Below are 27,690 nucleotides of genomic sequence, written 5' to 3' on the forward strand. Positions count from 1 at the left end.
CATCGCCGAGATATCGTACTTCAATGGAGGTAATATCCTCAGCCATTTGTGGTAACTAATAATCTGTCTATTGTGAGTGTTTGCAGGAGTACCGGTCCTTAGTTTGTGGGGGCTGAGTGAGTGCAGGACGGCACTCATTTCCCCTGAGGAATCACTGCGGTACTCATCAGCATATTGAGTGACAGGTGGAGGTGGCATTCCCACCATTGTTGTTACTGGGTGTACACACACCCACACTTGACTGTCTTTGTTCTTCGCCAGCAGTACCAGATCCGACAGTCGGGGACGGTGATCAGGACAGACGTCTTCTATCCTCGAGCCTGCCCACACGTCACCTTTGTGGATTGACTGTAATCATATTCTGAGATTGTCTGTGTATTCGTTGTGCACCTTCACAACATTAAATTGTTATTTTTTGGCTCATCTATTTACCGTTCATTTGCGCCCCCTGTTGTGGGTCCGTGTCACTACACTTTCACAACAGGATATCTCGGCCAGCGTCATGGATCCCGAGGGGCATCATCCATCTGTTGGACAGCCAATGGAAGGGCAGGGTGCACAGGCGTCTGCAGGAGGCGTACTCGGTGAGTTGCAGCAAATCCTCACCGCCTTTACCGCTCGGCTGGATTTGATGTCTGAGCAAAACATCATCCTTAATCGCAGGATGGAGGCTCTCACCGCACAGGTGGAAGCGCACGATCAGAGCGCTGCTGCGGCTCCTCCTCCTGCCGACCCAGTGCCGGGTATTAACATTCCACTGGTCGTTCAACAAACCCCCCCTCCATCCCCTGAAGCATACGTAAGTCCCCCTGAGCCATACGGGGGTTGTGTGGAGACGTGCGCGGACTTTCTGATGCAGTGTTCACTCGTCTTTGCAGAGCACATACAGAAAAACTGCCCCAAACAGCCACAACAACAACCGCCCTCAGAGACTGGGCTAAGGGGGGGTCAAAACATTCACGTGGGACACACACAGATTGCCACACGACTCCCAGTTACAATCCTGAGCGGGGATTTAACCCTTCAAGCCCCAGCACTGGTGGACACGGGGTCAGAAGGGAATTTGCTAGACAGCAGATGGGCAAGGGAGGTAGGGCTCCCTCTGGTGGCGCTTCCTTCGCCATTGCAGGTGTGGGCACTAGATGGCACCCTCCTCCAGTATTCACCAGGTTCGGTGGCGGCAGAAATCGTGTGGTTCCGGCTCTTCTCAGGACAGACGTCTTCTATCCTCGAGCCTGCCCACACGTCACCTTTGTGGATTGACTGTAATCATATTCTGAGATTGTCTGTGTATTCGTTGTGCACCTTCACAACATTAAATTGTTATTTTTTGGCTCATCTATTGACTGTTCATTTGCGCCCCCTGTTGTGGGTCCGTGTCACTACACTTTCACAACAAGAACACTCTCTCTGTGAGGGCCACTAACATCTGGAACAGTCTTCCTCTGCACATACGGGAGAGCACTACATTGATCAGGTTTAGAGCTCAACTCAAACTATGACTGAAAAAGTGTCCCTATTCAAATAAATACATAAATAAATAAATAAATACATGCATGACAAGAAATTGAAAACACTTATTTCTGTTGCTGGCCATTTAAAATCAAATGACAAAACAGAAGTAATAATAAAATAAAATATCAATAATACGGATAATAATAATAATAATAATAATAATGTCAATATTAATGTGTGAATATGATAACAACAATGTAAACAATTTAAAAATACATTAAGACAGTAAATTAACATAAAATAATTACATAGATCAAGCTGGTAGTGTGTTACTGACTCACTGTCATCCTACATACAGAGAATCTCTCTCCTTCCTCTCTGTCTTTTCCACCATTTTCCCTGTTTAAGACACTCTTAGGCTTCTTAAAAGTCCTCCTCCCTACTCTTATCAGTTTGGCACCTTAGGAGCTCTCTTAAGGCCTAAAGTGCTTTGCGGACAACTTTGATCTTACCAAGGGATAATTCTGAGAAATGTCTAAGAATTCAAGGAATTCTATGATTTTTCTTAGAATAACGTCACTAGGAGCTATTTTTAGCCTTAGGCTGCTTCGTGGATATGGGCCCTGGATGCCATACCATTGTCTCACACAGACGGACAGATGCCAGCAGGCGTGTGTGCCCTGTTTAGTGCACGCCACGCTCTCCTGCTTAGTTTATTTCCTTTTGTTAGTTTTTATTTGGGGTCTTGTATTGTCATTACTGGTTCTGACTGACCTTGAATCTTGTTAGGTACTTTGTGGTGATAGGTTTCACCAGTGGTGGGCACAGATAACCAAAAAATTAACTTCGATAACAGATAATCAGATAACTGAAAAGTTATCTTTGATAAAGATAAACCGATGAACCACCCAAAAATGTATCGGAAGTTACAGATAACCGATAAATTCCAGTATTGTCTCTGATACATTTGCAACTGCTAACAAGCTGAATTTGAGTTTTAACACCACGATCGCTTTTGGAAGCATAAAAAGCGACATAAGACCCAAATAATGAGTCAGCACTTCTATGTTTGAACATGCTGCCCCCTTTTGGAAGCTACACGGGTACAACACCCTGAGAGCAGCCACAAAGCCTAGCTCTCTACCAATCACGATGCTCCGGTCAGGCGGAGGTCTTGAAAAATAAAGGCATCCTGACTTATGGTTTTGTGTGAATACTGATAGAATAACTCCATTAATGTCAATTCTGTCATTTGTACAAAGTTAAAATATAACATATATCTTTTAATGTTGAATAATGCACTAATTCTGAGGTTTTGTAACAAAAACAGACAGATCGTAAAGGATTCTGGGTAAATGGGCCTCTGCTAAACACTGACTGGTTCAGTCATTCATTATGTAAACCAACACATTAATGTGACGTGTGTTGTGTGTTGGTGTTTACAGATAAATGTGCTTTTGTAAAATATTCCATTTTTTATTTGTAAAAACAGGCATTTTTACAGAGCCCTGGAAGTGTCATTGCAAAATGTTTTGCATGTGGAGAGAATGTACGCTCTTATTAGTGCCGTGCGCACGTTTTATGATGTATTGTCTTGTCAATATTGTCTTGACACATAAATGTTGGCTTTACACTGTGCGAGTTTTGGCACTTTTTCAGATGATTTTTCATTTGGGTGAGAAATTTTTGGACCGAGTTTCAGGTTAATCGCACGGCCTGCATCGTGTAGTGTACATGGAGTAACAAGCTGCGTTCAACATCTCACGACCACCTCCTGATCACCGATCGTATGGTCGAATGAAAATCAAACCTGTTTGATATTATTCTGGTCTGGCTGCTGAAGAGCTACAAGCATCCAACCTCTCGCACTGTGCCTGTGCAAACACCGCAGAGCTGTCTTGTAATGTTTTTTGTTGTTGTTGTTGTTTTGTTTTTAAACTTAATTTGTAAAAAAAAAAAAAAAGCCATTTGCAAAGCCAAAAAGTTGATTTGGCAACCATCTGATATAACCGGGGTCAAAATAAATAGAACACTGCCATCTACTGGCAGAGTGTCTGAAATGCATTCGTCCTGTCATGAACGTACTGAGATTACTCATAATGCACTGCTGGGCACAGCATGTGCTCACAAAATCTTAAAAATTAGCACATTACTTTAAAACTAAAACATATATCTGATGTTTTCATTTTATAAAACTTCAGGCATGACAGTAATTTTAAATAACTTGTCCAAAATTAGTTTGATTAAAATTTGAACCATAAGTTAAAAATGTATGCCTCTGGATGACTTGGGTGATATTGCCAGCATATTGGTATGGTGTTAAAAGAAATTATTTTAATTTATTTATTTTTTTTTTTTGTCACCAGTTCTCCTTTGTCTGCAGAGGATAGAGTGGTTTCTCCTGAAACTAGCTCACATCTGTTTATAGAGGATAGAACAATACATCTCTTAAGAAACTTTCAACAGGTAGGTCTCAACTGATTTTAAATTTTAAAAATGCTTGCTGCTGTTCAGCTTCGTTTGCTACATTATCGGTCTAAAAGTTATCAGACGACAATTCATCAGAAGATAATTAGCCCAATAATGGTTTTTAAAGTTATCTAAAAAGATAATCCAATAATGAAAACATTATCTTATCTATATATCTATATATACATTATCTTTGATAATTATCTGTTATTGGATTATCGGAAGTGTGCCCACCACTGGGTTTCACTGCAGCTTGAGTTTCCACAAAAATGGGTCTGTGTTGGGATCTTTGGATATCATCTAGCACTGTTCTTTTGAAGAGGTTTGACCTTGGTGATGATACAAAAACCAGGTCTGGGTTGTACCCTCTATTCCACATTCCACTTAAGAAGGGTGGTTTACTTTTGGGGTCGTACAGGAGTGGTTTTGTTTCCTGTTTTTCTCAAGCCTACAGTGGATTTTTTGGGAATATTGGCCAAAGGCGCTCTCACCTTCACCCACGCACTGAATTGCCGGAGGAGGAGGAGATACGCTGAAGCACTAGTACGCCTCCACCGTCGCTGTCACTGTACATCGTTACCAGGCATATATTCTTCTCCAATGTACACAGATCAAGATGCAGGACTGTCTGACAAAACAAAGGGTAGTGGAATCTGTTTTTACACCAACATGATGTGAAAGTGAGCCAAAAGCACTGCTCTCCTAATCTTGAAACTTTTTGTATTAACTGCAAACCCTTCAACTCACACCATGAGTTCTCCCCATTCATTCTGGTTGGTGTTTTGGACTGGGATGTATTCAAGACTGCCACCAACAGTCTGGATGAGTACACAGATGCTGTGACTTCATATATCAGCTTCTATGAGGACTGCTGCATTCCATCATGAACCACGGTGAGGTATAACAACAACAAACCCTGGTTCATTCCTGAACTATAAACACTGTATATAGGCAGTGACAAAATAACATAGTTGACATTTATTCTTCTGACCGTGGCTATACATATAATGCTGGCCAGAGCAGTGAGTCAAATGTTCAAACAAATGATATTTTAGACCCCCAAGAGACAGTAAGCAAACCCACATTTGTGAATGAGAGCAACACTTTCACCTCGTTTTGTATCACAAGGGATGTGACTAAATGTGTACACCGATATGCAGGCTTCATTTAAGGGGAGGACAGTGGTAGGTATCAGCCACGTGTCACATAACATAAGATGCCTAAAATTACGTTTGGGGTTTTGGTAGCAGACATGGAATTTTTGACAAGGCAGAAACAGCTTATCCAGTGTAATAACAGGAACTAAATTTCACCCTACACACTTTATGGGTACGCCTGTGGAACCAGTCCACAGTCTCAACTTGAAAAATTTCCCTTTCTTGCACATAGACTACACTGTCATCATAGTAGATTTCCTGCACTAATTTCCTCCTGGGGTAATGGATTCCACATCAACATTAAACGTAAGCCCTGCGGGTTCTCTAATCACCTGCTCTGTGGCCTGCTGTAGAGTCCTAATGTTACCCTCCCTGTAGAACTCTATTTATGCTCACAGTTAAGATGACGGCACCTTCCTCAGTTGGGGTAACACTGTCTGGCATCAGCAAGCCATGGTGACCCCAGAAAGAAGGCCAGTTATATAACTAAAGCCTTGCTGTCGACAAAACTGTGCCAGTAACCTATTCAATGGCGTCAGCCTACTAAACATCCCATCATTACCCTGACAGCAGAAGGGACCAGAGACTATTAACTGATGTTAAAACATCTTTCTGGCGAGGTCACAAGTTGTCTCTATGTCCATTTTTGTGACCTCCAATTGTCTCATTCTATATCAACGCCGATATGAATAACTATGTGGCTGTATCTAGTGTGGTGTTCTCTGTTCCTAAATTTACTCTTTGTTCGTAAAGTTCAGAAGAGGTCTACATGATGCAGGTTTACTCTGTGTTACCAAAGGCCCAGTCTCCAGGGGTAACAACCATCCTGCCACATTTTCACGACAAAATGTGACAGGTGTGCATGCCACATTCTCTCAACTGTCACTGACCATGCATAAAGTGAGAAACCAGTTCGTTTTAACCCAAATGCTGCCAAATAAAATAGCAACTGTATTTCCTAATTAGTCAAACAATCAATCAATTTTATTTATATAGCGCCAAATCACAACAACAGTTGCCCCAAGGCGCTTTATATTGCAAGGCAAAAGCCATACAATAATCACAGAAAAACCCCAACGGTCAAAACGACCCCCTATGAGCAAGCACTTGGCGACAGTGGGAAGGAAAAAAACTCCCTTTTAACAGGAAGAAACCTCCAGCAGAACCAGGCTCAGGGAGGGGCAGTCTTCTGCTGGGACTGGTTGGGGCTGAGGGAGAGAACCAGGAAAAAGACATGCTGTGGAGGGGAGCAGAGATCAATCACTAATGATTAAATGCAGAGTGGTGCATGCAGAGCAAAAAGAGAAAGAAACACTCAATGCATCATGGGAACCCCCCAGCAGTCTAAGTCTATAGCAGCATAACTAAGGGATGGTTCAGGGTCACCTGATCCAGCCCTAACTATAAGCTTTAGCAAAAAGGAAAGTTTTAAGCCTAATCTTAAAAGTAGAGAGGGTGTCTGTCTCCCTGATCTGAATTGGGAGCTGGTTCCACAGGAGAGGAGCCTGAAAGCTGAAGGCTCTGCCTCCCATTCTACTCTTACAAACCCTAGGAACTACAAGTAAGCCTGCAGTCTGAGAGTGAAGTGCTCTATTGGGGTGATATGGTACTATAAGCAAGCAAGCAATTTTTTTTATACAGCGCCAAATCACAACAAACAGTTGCCCCAAGGCGCTTTATATTGTAAGGCAAGGCCATACAATAATTATGTAAAACCCCAACGGTCAAAACGACCCCCTGTGAGCAAGCACTTGGCTACAGTGGAAAGGAAAAACTCCCTTTTAACAGGAAGAAACCTCCAGCAGAACCAGGCTCAGGGAGGGGCAGTCTTCTGCTGGGACTGGTTGGGGCTGAGGGAGAGAACCAGGAAAAAGACATGTTGTGGAGGGGAGCAGAGATCGATCACTAATGATTAAATGCAGAGTGGTGCATACAGAGCAAAAAGAGAAAGAAACAGTGCATCATGGGAACCCCCCAGCAGTCTACGTCTATAGCAGCATAACTAAGGGATGGTTCAGGGTCACCTGATCCAGCCCTAACTATAAGCTTTAGCAAAAAGGAAAGTTTTAAGCCTAATCTTAAAAGTAGAGAGGGTGTCTGTCTCCCTGATCTGAATTGGGAGCTGGTTCCACAGGAGAGGAGCCTGAAAGCTGAAGGCTCTGCCTCCCATTCTACTCTTACAAACCCTAGGAACTACAAGTAAGCCTGCAGTCTGAGAGCGAAGCGCTCTATTGGGGTGATATGGTACTACGAGGTCCCTAAGATAAGATGGGACCTGATTATTCAAAACCTTATAAGTAAGAAGAAGAATTTTAAATTCTATTCTAGAATTAACAGGAAGCCAATGAAGAGAGGCCAATATGGGTGAGATATGCTCTCTCCTTCTAGTCCCCGTCAGTACTTTAGCTGCAGCATTTTGAATTAACTGAAGGCTTTTTAGGGAACTTTTAGGACAACCTGATAATAATGAATTACAATAGTCCAGCCTAGAGGAAATAAATGCATGAATTAGTTTTTCAGCATCACTCTGAGACAAGACCTTTCTGATTTTAGAGATATTGCGTAAATGCAAAAAAGCAGTCCTACATATTTGTTTAATATGCGCTTTGAATGACATATCCTGATCAAAAATGACTCCAAGATTTCTCACAGTATTACTAGAGGTCAGGGTAATGCCATCCAGAGTAAGGATCTGGTTAGACACCATGTTTCTAAGATTTGTGGGGCCAAGTACAATAACTTCAGTTTTATCTGAGTTTAAAAGCAGGAAATTAGAGGTCATCCATGTCTTTATGTCTGTAAGACAATCCTGCAGTTTAGCTAATTGGTGTGTGTCCTCTGGCTTCATGGATAGATAAAGCTGGGTATCATCTGCGTAACAATGAAAATTTAAGCAATGCCGTCTAATAATACTGCCTAAGGGAAACATGTATAAAGTGAATAAAATTGGTCCTAGCACAGAACCTTGTGGAACTCCATAATTAACTTTAGTCTGTGAAGAAGATTCCCCATTTACATGAACAAATTGTAATCTATTAGACAAATATGATTCAAACCACCGCAGCGCAGTGCCTTTAATACCTATGGCATGCTCTAATCTCTGTAATAAAATTTTATGGTCAACAGTATCAAAAGCAGCACTGAGGTCTAACAGAACAAGCACAGAGATGAGTCCACTGTCCGAGGCCATAAGAAGATCATTTGTAACCTTCACTAATGCTGTTTCTGTACTATGATGAATTCTAAAACCTGACTGAAACTCTTCAAATAGACCATTCCTCTATAAGGTCCCTAAGATAAGATGGGACCTGATTATTCAAAACCTTATAAGTAAGAAGAAGAATTTTAAATTCTATTCTAGAATTAACAGGAAGCCAATGAAGAGAGGCCAATATGGGTGAGATATGCTCTCTCCTTCTAGTCCCTGTCAATACTCTAGCTGCAGCATTTTGAATTAACTGAAGGCTTTTCAGGGAACTTTTAGGACAACCTGATAATAATGAATTACAATAGTCCAGCCTAGAGGAAATAAATGCATGAATTAGTTTTTCAGCATCACTCTGAGACAAGACCTTTCTAATTTTATAGATATTGCGTAAATGCAAAAAAGCAGTCCTACATATTTGTTTAATATGTGCTTTGAATGACATATCCTGATCAAAAATGACTCCAAGATTTCTCACAGTATTACTAGAGGTCAGGGTAATACCATCCAGAGTAAGTATCTGGTTAGACACCATGTTTCTAAGATTTGTGGGGCCAAGTACAATAACTTCAGTTTTATCTGAGTTTAAAAGCAGGAAATTAGAGGTCATCCATGTCTTTATGTCTGTAAGACAATCCTGCAGTTTAGCTAATTGGTGTGTGTCCTCTGGCTTCATGGATAGATAAAGCTGGGTATCATCTGCGTAACAATGAAAATTTAAGCAATGCCGTCTAATAATACTGCCTAAGGGAAACATGTATAAAGTGAATAAAATTGGTACTAGCACAGAACATTATATTATATTATAATAAGAATATTATAATTAGTAATTATAATATTACTTCAACAGCTGTGTTAGTGACGTTTGGTCAGTGGTCTTGTGTTTTTGCAGTCAGACTTCATATGTCTGAGTCAGAGTGCACAGGAGCACAGAGTCTCCTGCGCACTCTGTGCCACAGGCACACTGCTCTTGGAAATCTGCTAGTAAGTTTAATATAAAAACAATCCTTTTACAAGCAGCAAATGAGCCTTCACGCCACAAGACACTGGATTCATCTGTAGTTTATCATTTCCCCACTCGGTCAGAACACCTCTGCAATTTGTGCCAGACCGTCACCAGCAGTACAGCTCTGGCCACGGTTCAGAGGACTCACCCGAGTAAAAAAACAAAACAAAACAAACAAACAATCAACTCAATCAATCAACTTTTTTCTTGTATAGCGCCAAATCACAACAAACAGTTGCCCCAAGGCGCTCCACATTGCAAGGCAAGGCCATACAATAATTATGAAACACAGTCTACGTCTAAAGCAACATAACCAAGGGATGGTCCAGGGTCACCCGATCCAGCCCTAACTATAAGCCTTAGCGAAAAGGAAAGTTTTAAGCCTAATCTTAAAAGTAGAGAGGGTATCTGTCTCCCTGATCTGAATTGGGAGCTGGTTCCACAGGAGAGGAGCCTGAAAGCTGAAGGCTCTGCCTCCCATTCTACTCTTACAAACCCTAGGAACTACAAGTAAGCCCGCAGTCTGAGAGCGAAGCGCTCTAATGGGGTAATATGGTACTATGAGGTCCCTAAGGTAAGATGGGACCTGATTATTCAAAACCTTATAAGTAAGAAGAAGAATTTTAAATTCTATTCTAGCATTAACAGGAAGCCAATGAAGGGAGGCCAACACGGGTGAGATATGCTCTCTCCTGCTAGTCCCCGTCAGTACTCTAGCTGCAGCATTCTGAACCAACTGAAGGCTTTTTAGGGAACTTTTAGGACAACCTGATAATAATGAATTACAATAGTCCAGCCTAGAGGAAACAAATGCATGAATTAGTTTTTCAGCATCACTCTGAGACAAGACCTTTCTGATTTTAGAGATATTGCGTAAATGCAAAAAGGCAGTCCTACATATTTGTTTAATATGCGCTTTGAATGACATATCCTGATCAAAAATAACTCCAAGATTTCTCACAGTATTACTAGAGATCAGGGAAATGCCATCCAGAGTAACGATCTGGTTAGACACCATGCTTCTAAGATTTGTGGGGCCAAGTACAATAACTTCAGTTTTATCTGAGTTTAAAAGCAGGAAATTAGAGGTCATCCATGTCTTTATGTCTGTAAGACAATCCTGCAGTTTAGCTAATTGGTGCGTATCCTCTGGCTTCATGGATAGATAAAGCTGGGTATCATCTGCGTAACAATGAAAATTTAAGCAATACCGTCTAATAATACTGCCCAAGGGAAGCATGTATAAAGTGAATAAAATTGGTCCTAGCACAGAACCTTGTGGAACTCCATAATTAACTTTAGTCTGTGAAGAAGATTCCCCATTTACATGAACAAACTGTAATCTATTAGACAAATATGATTCAAACCACCGCAGCGCAATGCCTTTAATACCTATGACATGCTCTAATCTCTGAATAATAATAAAACAACAACAACAAAAAAACAAACAAAACAAAAACAACAACAACAACAACAAAAAAAACAGACTGTGTGTAAGGTGCAGTCCAGATTTTGACAAATGTTTAACAGCATTAGGGTGTGTGTGTGTGTGTGTGTGTGTGTGTGTGTGTGTGTGTGTGTGTGTGTGTGTGTGTGTGTGTGTGTGTGTGTGTGTGTGTGTGTGTGTGTGTGTGTGTGTGTTGCACACCATGTCATCCTATATGCACGACTGTAACATACAGGCTTTGCAGCAGACATGCCCTCCTTTCTCTTTGACAAAAAGCACCATGGTTCAGTGATGGCAAAAAGGTCTTATAATTTGTGTCATATACACATGGCCATTCAACATCAATGTTGCCACCATGTGACTGCATCAATGCCTTTTCCACAAAGTCCATGACTGCATTCTTGAGAAGGTTGCAATAGAGTCTGTTGGAGACTCTCCTCAACTGCCAAGAGTCTCATCTCTGTGTGGTTGAGGCTTCAGGTTAAGAAGAAGTCTGAAGGATGCAGGTTTACACCATGCTCCCAAGTTTAATATCGTGGCTACTATAGTATTTTGAATTTGCTACTTCAAATTATGCAATTTGGAGGGAAATAGAAACCCTCTTATTGACACTGGGCATTCCCTGATCACAATCCAGCTCAATTTTTATTTAACCTTCATTTAACCAGGTTAGTCCCATTGAGATCGAGAACTCTTTTACAAGGGAGACCTTGGCAATTCTAAAGTTTCCAATTCACCTAACCTGCATGTCTTTAAATGTGGGAGGAAACCAGAGCACCCGGAAGAAACCTACAGAAACACAGGGAGAACATGCAAACTCCACACAGAAAGGCAACAGCTGGGAATCGATCCCATGACCTTCTTACTGTGAGGCAACAGTGCTAACAGCTAAGCCACAGACAACCCAGTCTCACATTTTTGGGGTTTTTTTTCGTGCTCCGTCATGGAATGTATTAAAATGAATTTGTGCTGCCGTAACAAAAATGTGGCACTTTTCATCACAATATCACAAACCAATAGATTAATGTATATTTCGTGCTGCTGACATGACATTCCGTGAGATATAGTAGGCCACAGACCACAAAGACTTGGTGGAGCAAAGGACACACTTGGTTGTGACAGAGAGTTTTACTTTCAGGTATGTGGGATGGCCTGTTGATGTGCCTGGGTGGTTGTGTCAGGACTGTGCAGTCCCGCACAGGCTGCCAGACCTGACCGTCCTTATTAAAGCTCCTTCACTGTGTGCGTTTACTTCTGCTCAGCTGCCCTTCTGTATGCACAAGGTTTGTTTGTTGTTGGTTGTGCTTTTAAAAAAGCTGAAAGTTATATAAAAAAGTCATTTATCACTGTCAGAAGAAGCAGAAAGCATCTCAGTGTTCTTCTATCGTCATCTCTTGTCAGCTGTCATTTTAATCTGATCAGCCTGTGCACATACTCTGATCCTCCCGTCCAATCAGCCGAGCCTCTACAGCTGTATTTATTTGGACGTGTGCATTATTAGTTCAGTTTTAGAGGGACTTATAAATACTGCAGCTTTCCCACAGGCTGTGATAACATCTTTGTCTTCATTCTCAAACACTGGCAGAATCTTGAAGTATCTGAAGTACCTCTCAAAGTCTATTTTTCTGCCTTTCACATGGAATCAGGGTGTGGATGTAGATGTGCACTTTGGTTGTTCTCAGTCTTCTTCTGGGACACTTAGACCTTCAGGGACAACACAGGTTTTGAGCAGCCCTACTGGGTGAGCTAAAGTCACAATGAAATGTGGATAAGTTCCAGGGATGTTGGAAGAAGGGTGTTGAGGAGGCTTCTGCACCCCCTGGAGCTATAACTGCAAAGTTAAAAAATGACTGAACAATTTTCTACCATTCTACTGAAATATTTTCTACCATTTTGATAGTGGGCAGGAAGGCGTGTTCATGGTTAGCACTGTTCCCTCACAGAGCAAAGGTAATGGGGTTCCTTCCGGCCTGGTCCTTCTTGTGTTGCATTTGCATGTTCTCGCAGCATTTGGGGAAATTAGTGCAGAAAATCCACTATGGTGATAGTGCAGTTTGTGTGGCAGGTTGGGAAATTCATCCAGTTGAGACTGTGGCCTGTTTTTGTAGATGTGTCAATAAAAATAATAGATGGATATGCTTTGCAAACTTAATACCCATTACTATTATTATACCATTACCATTGGATGATGTTGAAATTGAGGATGGCTCGTTGGCTGTTCCAGCAATATCAAATATTTTGTGTCTGCTACCTACAACCCGTGTGGAATGTCTCAAACCTAAACCTACTTCTAGGCATCTGCTACTCTGGAACCACCCTTAAATCCAAACAGTCCAACTGTCAACCCCACTGAGGTCCTTAGCCTCATTAACATAAGATCACTGTCCTCAAAATCATTGCTGATTAATAATCTAATTATGGTTCATCACTTCAGTGTGATTGGGTTATGTGAAATGACTTAAACCTACAGCTGTCCTCCCCTTAAATGAGGCCTGCCCACTGGCAAACACATTTAGTTCTCTCATGATAAGAAGCAAGGCGGGGGTGAAGCTCTTGTTTATGAATCTAGGTTTTGTTTATTAGCTGTTGGGGGTCACAAAATATAATTTGTTTGAATAAAAATCAGCCGTATTTCTTTGTCACTGTATATAGGCCCCCTGGCCTATACTGTGAATTCTTAGATGAATTTGGTGCGTTCATCTCTAACTTGTCGATTAGTGCAGATAACATTCTGATTATTGGGGACTTCAACATTCATATAAAAAGGCCTTCTGTTCCTCTCTGCAAATCATTTATGGAAATTGTGGATGTATTAGGATTTCAGTAATGCATTCAGAACTCAATGCACATTAGTGGAAATACCCTGGATATGGTTCTCGCATGTGGTATTGCTGTTACAAATATTGACATCATGCCTCTTACTCACTTATTAGGTTTACAGTTTCCCTGCCATGTTTAGTGGAACAACAACCTTATTTATCAATGTAGCGATGCATTAACTCCTCAACTAAGACTGAACTCAAAGCTAGACTGCCTGATATCTTAGCTTTACATTTGTAAAGGGCACAATCAGTAGACAGTATTATGGATTGTTTAAACTCATCACTCAAAACTACACTCAACATGATTGTGCCAGCTATATTAAAACCACGTCCCCAAAACACAGTCACCTTGGTTCAATTACTTGTGTGACCTCAAACATGAGGTTAGAGGTCTAGAATGTAAATAGCGTAGTTCAGCGTAGTTAATTCCAATAAAGTTGGGACGTTGTGTCATAAATAAATAAATAACAGAATAATATAAATAACATAAATAAAAACAGAATACAATCATCTGCAAATCCTCTTCAACCTATATTCAACTGAATACATCACAAAGACAAGATACTTAATGTTCCAACTGATAGACTTTTTTGTTTTTCTGCAAATTCACCCGAATGCACAAAATGTGTGCCGGCAGAATCTATACAGACAGCTGTGTGGAGTGGAGGAATAAACAGCTGTGTGTGCTCCATCCCCAGAATGCAGCATATTAACCAATTTAAAAGAATAAATACATGTGAAGTAGTTTTGACGTAATCCTTCAAAGCCTATATATAGTGAAATTTTGATACAGAATCGGGATCCGGATGCGAATCGCCTCCAAAATTCATGGGAGTCTTCCATGCACTAATATCTATCTGTGGTGCAAATATCAATCAATCAATCAACTTTTTTCTTATATAGCGCCAAATCACAACAAACAGTTGCCCCAAGGCGAGAATCTGTGAAGTAGTTTTGACGTAATCCTTCAAATCCTATATAAAGTGAAATTTTGATCTAGAATCGAGATCCAGATCTGGATGACCTCCAAAATTCAGGAGAGTCTTGCATGCCTTAATATCTATATGTGGTGCAAATTTGGTGAGAATCCATGAAGTATTTTTGACGTAAGTAGTTTTGACATAATCCTGCTGACAGACAATAAATAAATAAACACCAATGATTTTATTATGTCTTAGGCGGATTGTTTGGGGCCTATCTATCTATCTATCTATCTATCTATCTATCTATCTATCTATCTATCTATCTATCTATCTATCTATCTATCTATCTATCTATCTATCTATCTATCTATCTATCTATCTATCTATCTATCTATCTATCTATCTATCTATCTATCTATCTATCTATCTATCTATCTATCTATCTATCTATCTATCTATCTATCTATCTATCTATCTATCTATCTATCTATCTATCTATCTATCTATCTATCTATCTATCTATCTATCTATCTATCTATCTATCTATCTATCTATCTATCTATCTATCTATCTATCTATCTATCTATCTATCTATCTATCTATCTATCTATCTATCTATCTATCTATCTATCTATCTATCTATCTATCTATCTATCTATCTATCTATCTATCTATCTATCTATCTATCTATCTATCTATCTATCTATCTATCTATCTATCTATCTATCTATCTATCTATCTATCTATCTATCTATCTATCTATCTATCTATCTATCTATCTATCTATCTATCTATCTATCTATCTATCTATCTATCTATCTATCTATCTATCTATCTATCTATCTATCTATCTATCTATCTATCTATCTATCTATCTATCTATCTATCTATCTATCTATCTATCTATCTATCTATCTATCTATCTATCTATCTATCTATCTATCTATCTATCTATCTATCTATCTATCTATCTATCTATCTATCTATCTATCTATCTATCTATCTATCTATCTATCTATCTATCTATCTATCTATCTATCTATCTATCTATCTATCTATCTATCTATCTATCTATCTATCTATCTATCTATCTATCTATCTATCTATCTATCTATCTATCTATCTATCTATCTATCTATCTATCTATCTATCTATCTATCTATCTATCTATCTATCTATCTATCTATCTATCTATCTATCTATCTATCTATCTATCTATCTATCTATCTATCTATCTATCTATCTATCTATCTATCTATCTATCTATCTATCTATCTATCTATCTATCTATCTATCTATCTATCTATCTATCTATCTATCTATCTATCTATCTATCTATCTATCTATCTATCTATCTATCTATCTATCTATCTATCTATCTATCTATCTATCTATCTATCTATCTATCTATCTATCTATCTATCTATCTATCTATCTATCTATCTATCTATCTATCTATCTATCTATCTATCTATCTATCTATCTATCTATCTATCTATCTATCTATCTATCTATCTATCTATCTATCTATCTATCTATCTATCTATCTATCTATCTATCTATCTATCTATCTATCTATCTATCTATCTATCTATCTATCTATCTATCTATCTATCTATCTATCTATCTATCTATCTATCTATCTATCTATCTATCTATCTATCTATCTATCTATCTATCTATCTATCTATCTATCTAGAGTGTACCATGGACTTGTCACTGTGAGGGGGCCCCTACAGTACACCGTGGACTTGTCATTGTTTCTGGCCCTTACAGTACACCATGGAGTCATCATTGTTTGTAGCCCTTAGAGTACACCATGGACTCGTCATTGTTTGCAGCCCTTACAGTACATGGTGGACACATTATTGTTTGTGACCCCTACAGTACACGGTGGACACATCATTGTTTGTGGCATCTACAGTACACGGTGGATTCATCATTGTTTGTGGCCCCTACAGTATATGTGGGAGTCGTCATTGTTTGTGGCCTATAGAGTACACCATGGACTCGTCATTGTTTGTGGCCCCTACAGTACACCATGGACTCGTCATTGTTTGTGGCCCCTACAGTACACCATGGACTCGTCATTGTTTGTAGCCCCTACAGTACACAGTGGACACATTATTGTTTGTGGCCCCTACAGAAACACGGTGGAGTCGTCACATTGTTTGTGGCCCTTAGAGTACACCATGGACTCATCATTGTTTGTGGCCCTTACAATATCTGGTGGATACATCATTGTTTGTGGCCGCTACAATACACGGTGGACACATCATTGTTGTGGCCATTACTTCTTTTTCGGCAGTCCATCGGTTTTGATTATGACTGTTATAGAGGGTGGTATTTATTTCAAGGCCTGCACATGAGTGACAGAACCGCCCACAAGCATTACAGTCTTGTCCAGACAATGTTGCAATTGCGTGTCGTCTGTCATTGGTATATCAGAGGGACTGCTCAGGCGGGATGGTTTGGAGACAAAGTTAGAGAGGCAAGATTGAGATAGTTTGGACATGTGTACAATAGGGACCGAGGATAGATAGATAGATAGATAGATAGATAGATAGATAGATAGATAGATAGATAGATAGATAGATAGATAGATAGATAGATAGATAGATAGATAGATAGATAGATAGATAGATAGATAGATAGATAGATAGATAGATAGATAGATAGATATGAACTTCATTGTCAGATCATGGGATCTTAAATTTGTTTCACATGTTCAGCAGCTCCGTATAACACAAGAACAACAGACATCATACATTAAAAGAATTACATCACACAAAGAAAACAACAATAAACAATCATCCATTTGCCTTCACACTCTGTCTCTAGGAACTAAGCTCCTCATTTAGTTTCAAGATGGACTGATGTATAAATGAGTTCTTAAGCCTGACTTTGTTATAGCGCGGCACACAGTAGCGTCGCCCTGATAGTAACGCCGAGTCGTCACAGAAACGACTCGGTGAATTTGCGCGCACGTCTTTCATTACAACATGTCCTTAAACAGTGAAATGTCCGCATAAAGTCCTCATGCCGGCCTGTTCTGAATCTTCTCTGTTCTCTCACAACGTCCTGGGTGAATTAAGCCTTAAATTAGAATGTTTTCAGGTCGAAACAGGCCGACGATGGCGCCTGGAAGCGCTGCGTGATGTCTCGTTCCGTGGGAAGTCCTTACAGCGACAGAAACACCCCATAATCTCTCATCAGCCGTTAAACTTTTCACCGAAAACCAGCTTAATTTCTCGAATAGTGTCCACTCGGATATCCCTCACAGGTCCAGAAAAAATGTTGATAAAGCAACGCGCGCCGTCATCTTCTCTGTTCTCTCACAACGTCCTGGGTGAATTAAGCCTTAAATTAGAATGTTTTCAGGTCGAAACAGGCCGACGATGGCGCCTGGAAGCGCTGCGTGATGTCTCGTTCCGTGGGAAGTCCTTACAGCGACAGAAACACCCCATAATCTCTCATCAGCCGTTAAACTTTTCACCGAAAACCAGCTTAATTTCTCGAATAGTGTCCACTCGGATATCCCTCACAGGTCCAGAAAAAATGTTGATAAAGCAACGCGCGCCGTCCGCAGCGGCTATTCAGACAAAGAGATTCCGACGGGCGGGGTGGAGCACTCCTCACTCAAGGCCTGCCCACAGGCGAATGACGTCACCGACACGCGTGAAAAAACTCACGCATGCGCACGAGGGTTCAAGCTTGTCTGACGTAAAAACATATGAATCAAATCCATTTATTTTTTGAAAAAATAAAAAGGACCACTTTTTTCATCACAGACCTCGTATATATATATATATATATATATATATATATATATATATATATATATATATATATATATATATATATATATATATATATATATATATATATATATATATATATATATATATATATGGCACACAAAAAGTCACTCATGGTAAGAGCAACATGAGACTTCTGTAAACTGGCTAAACTAATTGAGCTACAAAAAACACAATAAATCAATAACACTAACAACACTGTTAAACTAACATAAACCACAATAACATTTAAATTCTCAAATCCCCGAACTCTCATGGTGCATTGCAGCACAGCATCCTTTCTTTATTGGCAAGCTAAAATTTCTATTTTCTCCAAAAATATTTGTCCTATCAACTTTCCGTTTTCACAGGATTCATTCTTGACCCCAAAATACTTAAGCATGTATCTATGTATGGGAAATGTCAGCTCTCCCCAGTTTTTACGTGATCGAAGCCATACGCACGCACGCACGCACACACGCACACACAACCGCACACAGAGGCCACTTGTTATAATATACATTTCTGTCTGTTTTGAGTTTGACAATTGATCATTGTATTGGTGTAACACATCTTGAAATTTCTCAGGCTTGCAGACCAGCTGCTGCTCTTAACCTTGAAACCTGAAAAATACTCAGATTAAGATAATGTTCCTGACTTTTTAAAAATAGTACGTGTTTGATAAAATTGTGCCCGTTTTTTACTTAACTCATTGTTAACAGTTGCAGAAACTACCAATATCATATTGTACATCATTGAGGAAAGAAAGATATGGTTTACAATAAAAATGATTATTTTATTTTGCAAATTTTACTTTTTTATATTAGTATTCATGATGGAAAGAGTTGTAGCATCAAAATATATATATTTTAATATCAGTGACAATATTACTGTTGTGTGGGCCGCTGAAGAGGAGGTACTGCTGGCCCACCACCACAAGATGGCGCCCTGCTTGAAGTGCGGGCTTCAAGCACGAGAGGGCGTCGGAGCGACCGGGAGTGACAGCTGTCACTCATCATCAGCACCAGATGTCACTCATCCACTACTCATCACCATCACCATAAAGGCCGGACTACAACTCCACCTCCCCGCCGAGAAATCAGCTACCATAGAGGTAATTTCTCTGCTGAAGTTAAACTGAGTAATAGTCTGATCTCTTTTGCAGCTGTTTTCCTGTGGTGGTTTCCTTATCTGCTGGAATGGCGTCTGGTGTGAATTGCGACGGCTTTGCCTCACACCCCAACCAGATAAGTGGTTACACAGGAGCTGCACGAGTGTGTTATTGGAGGTGGAGGTTCTCCCTCCTTAAGGAACACAGACTGAGGGATTACTGAGTGTGCGAACTCACACTCATCTGTACTGTTTCTGTTCTCTGCCAGCAGTACCAGGTCTGACGCTGGAGACGGTGGCCACCTGGGGACCCAGGACTTGGCGGCTCCAGTGTTCTTCAGATCCGTTGGTGGTGGAAGCTGTGTGGGATCCGGCTCGTTTCTGGACGGACGTCTCCTATCCTCGAGCCTGCCCACACGTCACTCAATGTATAATTGACTGTTTTTCCAAACCTGTTATTGTCTGTATTCCGTTGTGCACGTCATAACATTAAATTGTTACTGTTTTGGCTTATCCATTGCCCGTTCATTTACGCCCCTGTTGTGGGTCTGTGTTCCTACACTTTCACAACAATTACGCTCTCATTCCATGAATGAGTTTATTGCCCAACTGCAATGAGTGAAACGCCCCAACAAAAATTTCTGGATCAGCCCCTGATCACAGAAATCAAACTCACATCCAAATTTCAAACTGCTCCTCAGTTTGCCCAAAGCCAGATTTATGAAGAAACAGACTTTTTTGATGATTTATCATTTGTTGAAAAACTGATAAACTCATGAAGTGTGAAGCAGCCGGAGGCCACCATGGCTCGTACCTATGAGTCCAGCGTAGGCTCTGACACAGACGCCGACAGAGTCTCTCAGGCAGCCGCTGACCATCACAGGAGATGGCTGGCAGTTATGAAGGAAGTCCGCTAGTCTGGACCTGAAAACAACACCAAGAATAACTTCAGCAAATTTGTTCAAAGCTTTTTCGCTTTTATTTATAACATTCACACTAAGTGGCTTTATTCTTCATTAAGATAAAAGCTGTGACTCAAACTGTAAGACTCATTCAGTAGCTCTCATACAGAAGGCGCGTGTGTGGCGTGTTTGTGGGAACCATTGGCACGCTGTACTCACCACCAACACCAGAAAATACTGACACGTGTGCAGTGTTCAGGGGCTGTTAACGTAGCGTGTAAAACTCAGCCCAGTCTCACTTTTTTTTTTTTTTTTTTTCTTTTTTGTGCTCCTGTGACGAAATGAGTCAAATTTTCGTGACAGGGTTTTTTTTTGACTCACTATTCCTAACCCTACTCCCACCCCCATCCCTAACCTTAATCATAACCTAATCTTAGTCCTTCCCCCCACACTAACCATAACCCCCCCGACCCCCCCCCCCCCGCTTCACTTTTAATTTTCTGCAGCCATCACGGAATGTATGAGAATGAATTTGTGCTGCTGTGACGAAAATGAGGTGCTTTTCGTCACAATATCATGAACCAGTAGATTAAGATAGATATAGACAGATATTTTGTGCTGCTGAATCACGACTTGCCGTGAGACCAGGTTTGTAAAACTGTGTGCGTGGTGCATGCATAATGTGTGTGTGTGTAAACACACTGTCTGTGTGGGAGGGGCTTAAATGTGCAGTCTGTTTGCATTCACAACATGTGGCAGCGTCACTTCCTGTTGGACTGACAGCTGACCGGCTCTGAGCTCCTCTGGGCAGGAAGTGGTCTGGAGTCTTAACCTGGTTTTCCTTTTGCCTTTAACATTCTGGTTAAACAGTGTTGCAGGTCAAAAGAAACGCTTCAAAGATCACCTCAAGGCTACCTTAAAGAAGTGCAGTGTCCCTCCCTCTAACCTGTAGCACCTCACCATTAACCCACCTGATGCTCACTATGCTCCAGGACTGTGCAGAACTTTGAGGCTAACTGCACTCAATGTCAGGAAGAACAACGCCTTCAACATCATAAGCATTTGGACTGTGGGCCTCTCCTTACCTGGGAGGGTATCCTGGACCTGATCTGTGGGAAACATTGTTTCCAACTTTGGGCTCCAAATCCATCAAAGGAGGCATCAAAGTCAGCCCCCTCAAATTTCCCAGAGAGACAGAGAGACGTCATCACTGACATCTTGGGGCAACTGTTTGTTGTGATTTGGCACTATATAAAAAAATTGATTGATTGATTGATTGATCGATGGACGCCCAAAAGCAAGCAGGTTACCATTCTGGTTAAACAAGCCTTATGATGTCATAAAGATATGCTATGTTAGCTCTCTCAAGCTAACCCATTAGAGTTGAAATGAAACCATAAATCTGAGCTCTTAGTGTACCGACTCCACTTTAATTGGCAGGTAATTTCATCAGAATCAGGTGAAGGTGATGTTCAGTACTTCCTGTGTATGTGTGACTGTACTTTCTTCATGTTCTGGGGCTTTCAATGTACATCTTGTGTGGTAAATATTATGAATGATACACAAACACGATCCAGGATCCCTGTCTGACCTGCAGAGGTCATCTCTGCGACAGAAACTCTGCTGGTGCAGGCAGTTGGGTTGAAGTCCCTCCATTTCCTGGTAGGAGCAGGAAGGAACGATGGTTTTCCTCCGTCTTTCACCACACAGGGTGTTGGTACACGGGCAAAACAAAAGGCCCAGGCTGTACTTTTCAGGCACACGTTCGAGGAAGCGTCGCAGGGCCCGGTGGCACTTGTGCTGGTTGCATCTGTTGGTTCCAGGCATCCTCTTGGTGCAGGCCAGGACATACTCGGATCGCAGAGATCCACACTTCTCGTACAGGCCACAGTCCTGAGCAGCCTTTAGGCACTGGTTCTCATCATCCAGTGGCAAGAAGGAAGATGCTGAGGATCAGAAAATATGATGAAGATGATTACTTTTTATGAAAGTATAAAACTACTGAAGACTTTTTAAGATAGGAGGTTAGAAAACTGAGCAAAGTGACCACAACAAAAGAGTCTGCTCAGCTGATATGGAGCTCTACTTTACAGAAGAGCACTAAGGTCACAATGTCTTATTGCAGAGGATGAATTTACCTCCCCAATATGGAAAATGCAAAAAAAAGAAAGAAAAAAAAAAAAACAGAAAACAAAAACAGTTATTTCAGCATTTACTTTGATATTTGATATTATGGAATCAAGATATTTCATGTTTTGTGTCGTGAGCTTCATTTCATTTGAAATATACATCCATTTCTGCATTTAAGGCCTGAAACACATTATAAATTGCCAGCGTAAGACTGGAGCAATTTAGAGCTTGTAAAGTGTTAAAAAAATCAAACAATGTTATTTTAAACAGTTGAGTGTAATTATGATTTGGTGCAGGATTATCCAAGAAACACTTACAGACCCATTACACATAGTAAGAATGCCCAGGAACCAGGCCGACACGGCAAAACTGGCCATAATCTGGACGGTTGGGACGGTTGGGAAAGAGGGGTGGAGACTCTGGATCCTGTCCAGACTACCTCATCCACATCTGCGCGATCACATCCAAAGCCGCCTGACACGATGCTGTCAGATGGCCATAAAAGGTGCTGAAGGCTGCCTGAACACGGGACCAGAGTGGGAGGCAGCACTGTGTCCTCCCTTTGCACAGGACCTCCCGGTACTGGACATCGGAGTACAGTGGGCCAAGCTTTTCCATGTGCACAACATTCATCAGATGCAGTCTTTCCAGTGAACTTTAACTTCTTTTTTTGCTTGCTTCAGCATAAACAGCACATCGCAACTCAACAATTGGATTATCAGTGCGCAGCATGTCACATGGGATTTATTTATGCCGTGGTTGTTTCCAGCACACAGCACAGCAGGATGAGAGGGTTTTCACCACAGGCTGGGTCCCTGGCTCCTGTCTGCCCAACACTGTGAAACACTCATGGCCTGGTGAAACAGTTCCACGTCATACCTCCTACAGAGTTAGTTGGTGATCAAGTAGTAATATGAAAATTCAGTAAGGTATATCTTCTATTATACATTCCAAATCTAAGGTGAAACTCTACTAGTGTATACTAAGGTACTCCTAAATATAAATAAAAAGAAATATGTCTATTACAGAAGTGAGATCCATTCAGCTCCAAGCCTCTGATGTGTGCAATGATTCATTAATGCGTATGAGACAACAGGTGAGTGCAATTGCCCGTGGTGTCACAGATATGATGGGCACAATATTTCAAATTATTTATGTCACCCATGGGAAGGAATGGAAATATATTTGTACTGTAAGGTTTACTATGGATATAGCAGCCCGTTCAGAACTGTGGCAGTGTGCGCAATGCGACACTTTGACCTGCAGTGACACACGGTGCTTTCGGTTTGATTGCATGCTGTTCACATTCACTGCACATAATGATTGTGTGCCAATACATGTTATTACATAGCAACATTTCCTTTGCCCTCCCTGGCTGGGGTCCAGTGGAGGTGGACAACATGCCGACAGGCTTTGCTTTGCTGATCCATCTCAGAGCTCAATCTACCATGATCAGATCATTTCAAATGCTGTTATGATGTTGTCAGAATATGTAGATTGCAATCAGATGGTGCACAAAGTGCACATAGACCGCTGAGAAATGGGTGTCCCATCTTGACGGCACCAAGAGTGTTTTGAACTGTGCAACATACTTGGGACAGCTGAGTGAATGGGACCAACTATGTAGACTGCTCTGAGACTGCTGACCTCACCTCAACACTTCCCAACTGTGGCCGGATGTGTCCTGACACCATTCAGCCTCAATCGGCTTATGTGTGATGGAAATCTTAGTGCTTGAGAAGCAAAGATGAGCAGAGGATCTCCAGTTTGTACACAAATGTGTAAGAAAATGATAGATATTAAAAAACAATGTTTCTCAGAAAAGATTTGCATATTTCTCCCTCTACAGTGGAAAAATCATTAAAATATTCAAGTATTCTGGAGGAATTTTGGAGCGTGAAGAAAAAAGGTGCAAGCCTTGGTTGGACACTTGTGATCTGTGACAGAACTGCATCAAGAACCATCATTCATCAATAGCTGATATTCCCAGGGACAAGGAATGACTTTGGGAAATCTTTGTCAAGCTTTACTCAGCACAAAAGAAGCCTAATTTTAAACCTTGTCCACAAGTAGCGTCGACTTCATTTATGGTTTGATTCCTTTTAGTGTGAGTGTAAATGGGTGAATCACTGTAAAGTGCTTTGGAACAATGTGCTATATAAATGCAGTCCATTTCATCTCAAACACAAAACTGCTTACTTGCAATTGTCGTGCTGTACACTAAAACAAATACATTATGCAAAGGCTGACAACAGAAGAACAATAATACAAATAAAACAAATTGTAATCCGATAGACAACAACAAAGCCACAGAAAAACAGACTCTTTAAGTCAGACAGAAAATCACACCAGCCTCACAATAAACAGACATTTTTATAAGGAAAAATTCCACTTGAGATTGCAGAGTTACATACAAAATTATTGCCACAATGTTGTGTCCAAATGCTGTTTTACAATTAAAACAAAAGGGCTGTGTGTGTTCAGAGACAGGAAGTGAGTTTCAGACAGTTGAGGGCTGTAGACTGATTAATACAACGGAATGGCTTTGTTGCAAGTGTCTGCATGTGTGACATGGTCCTGTACGAATGTTTACCTGCCACTAAGGAAGCCATGTGCATGTTCATCAGGGTGTCATCATAAGGAGACATTTCCAGCTCATCGTCTCCTGCAGAAAAGGATCAGATACAAAGCGAAGCATTAATAAAACCCACAAGAGGAAACATTAAACAGTTTCAACCATTTTCAACAACAAAAACAATTTAGACCATAAAGCCTCGGCCCCACCAAATAATAAGCCATGAATAATGAGCCATGCATGGGTGTGTCAGCGATTATTTGAAGGACGATCCATGTTTTAAGCTTTCACATATCCGCTACTCTGGCGCCTCTATGTGCCTCTCTGTACCTCACATGTGACACAGATCAGCCTCTAGTGAGGCACGACTGACCTGTCATTTGATCCCCATCCAGCCTTGAATGGCTCGTGTCACCGCATATGATCCGCGTCAAGCCACATATAATCTATGCAGCGCCATGTAATGAGATGTTGGTGCACGTTTAGGAATGGGTTTGGGCTAAACCCACACTTGGTCCCTTTAAAGTGTGGATTATCAATTCACAGCATCCATTCAAGATGTTGCTATCTTTTTCAAACACAGTCCACAAAAATACACTCCTGCACAATCAGGCCGGTGTGCGCATCCATGCGCCAGGCTGCTGTCCGTCTATATTACAGAGTCATTAAATTCAGCAGTTCTGTGTGTTCACCCAGCTCTCTCTGACAAAAAAGACACCACAATGAGGTGGCCACTTTAATTATATACACCTGCAAGCGTGTGGTTCAGTCACTCCCCCCTCCAAAAAAAACCCCAAAAACACGACACAAAACACATCAATAACCAGACCAGATGTTAAATCTGTCATAAAAATACTTTTCCAGCTGCTTACAAAAAAAGCAATGAATATGCAACTGTTTTACCAAGCTATTAAAACATTATAAATAATTACCTTTTAGGCTATTCCAAATATGTTCTCCACCTCAGCACACGAAACAGAAAGAGGAAAAAAAGCTTCAAGTGATCATCCTCTGTTATTCCAGAAGCGATTAGAGGTGTTTTCAACTGTCAAGCTCCGACAGAAAATGATTAATCCGCTACAAAATAATTATTTTATATGCAGCGTCCGGTGCACAAAGCAGGTGGAACTGCAGTCCGCAAGAGGGTGGAGCCAAAATAGCCTGTCCAAAATAGTCGTGTTTGTTCTCATAGAACCTTGCACACAAACTGCTCTATGCTGTTGTTGCTAAATTTTGAACTTCTTAAAATCTGCGCCACGCTCAGAGATGGCCCTCATTAGCTGAATATTCTGCCTCTAAAAGCCTCTCAGAACCATTATTCTCCCACGACTGTTGAATAATTGGACTCGTACCAAAAAAAAAAAACATGCTACATGGCTCATTATTCATATCTTCATTATTCGGTGGGAATTCTTGAACACAAAATCTGTGCATGTTATATGTTAGTTAGTCAGTCACATATAAAATTAACTGAAGACGTGCAGTAAGGTTTTTCAAAGCAATATTGCAACTCCAAGTATGTTTTTGAAGGACATTTTAAATCCCATTGCTCACAATGAAGGCAATCAGATCATGCTAATGTCAGCACCTTGACATTACACCGAACACCAAGCTAGTCCCAAGCCAATGATGCAACATTTTAGATAAATACTGTAGCTTTACTCCTGCATTTTCTATACTCCAATTAAGGGTCTTACACCAACTGAGTGTCATGGGGGAGTGGGCTGGAACCTATTGCAGTAGTCATAGGGCATGAAGCAGTGCTCATCCTGGATCGGATATCAGTCTGTCACAGGGGACAACTGGATTAAATAGATATTATTCATAAGGACCTGGAACATTTCTCAGTATTTTAATGATTCAACAGATTATAGCCAAATTTATTGGTTGTGATCATAATAACATACTGTGACTAAAAAAACATACCAAAATGATCTATTGTTGTTTTGGAGATTTTAAACAGCTCACTAATTTTGTGCTGTTCTCAGTTTTGTGTTCTAAATGTTCGTTTGCAAAACGCCTTTATTTTGAGGAAGAAGAAGTTGGAACCGGATGTTCTGAACGGTGTAACACTCCCCAACTGGAAGATTTCTATCTAAAGTTTACAGGGGTCAAAATACATTTTTAACCTACTTAACAAAAAAATTACTTGCACCAAAGTTTGAGGGAAGAGCAATAGCAGCGGCAGCAGCAGCAGACAGTTTTTTTTTTCCACGTGGGTGCGCAAATGAATCATCACAGCAACTCGCTCCATGTGTGAGTGTCATAAAATGCAGGGAAGACGAAGACAACACACTGGAAATAGTTTTTTTTTCCTTATTTTTTCCTTTATTGGTTCATTCTACTGGTGCTTATCGTTACTTGCACCAGTGCAAGTGCAGTATAACATTATGTGCACCACTCAAATAATATGTGCACAAACTAGCACATGCAGGTACTATTTCGAGCCCTGGTTTATCACCGCTGAATCCAAAAGAGGGCAATGGCTGTAGGTTTTGTGTTAAACATCATTACTGTTAACAATATTTGTGGATCCAAGTATTCACAGTGCTTTACTTTTTTGAGATTTTTTTGAGATCCAGATCAACTTGAAAAGTGAAGTCTTCTGGGCCCTGTGGTGCAAATTTGATGAGAATCCGTGAAGGAGTGTTGTGTGGGCCGCTGAAGAGGAGGTACTGCTGGCCCAGCACCA

At 40.7% G+C, this 27,690-nt stretch overlaps 1 protein-coding gene and 1 long non-coding RNA gene across 2 annotated transcripts in view; both read right to left on the reverse strand.

Moving 5' to 3' along the window:
* LOC117519738 (GDNF family receptor alpha-4-like) overlaps window positions 1-27,690 on the reverse strand; it is a 244,007-nt gene that overhangs the window by 173,165 nt on the left and 43,152 nt on the right. Inside the window, exons 2-4 of the mRNA XM_034180984.1 lie at window positions 25,017-25,088; window positions 21,885-22,239; window positions 20,206-20,315 (exon numbers count right to left, since the gene is read on the reverse strand). Coding sequence (XP_034036875.1) covers window positions 20,206-20,315; window positions 21,885-22,239; window positions 25,017-25,088 — 537 coding nt within the window. The remainder of the gene's footprint in view (window positions 1-20,205; window positions 20,316-21,884; window positions 22,240-25,016; window positions 25,089-27,690) is intronic.
* Window positions 1,413-11,649, reverse strand: LOC117519764. The gene is made up of 3 exons (XR_004563405.1): window positions 11,637-11,649; window positions 8,331-8,334; window positions 1,413-1,490 (listed from the first exon to the last, which is right to left on the reverse strand). It is a non-coding gene; the product is annotated as an uncharacterized LOC117519764 (long non-coding RNA).

This window comes from Thalassophryne amazonica, chromosome 11 (genome assembly GCF_902500255.1).
Source record: "Thalassophryne amazonica chromosome 11, fThaAma1.1, whole genome shotgun sequence".
Lineage (NCBI taxonomy): Eukaryota > Metazoa > Chordata > Actinopteri > Batrachoidiformes > Batrachoididae > Thalassophryne > Thalassophryne amazonica.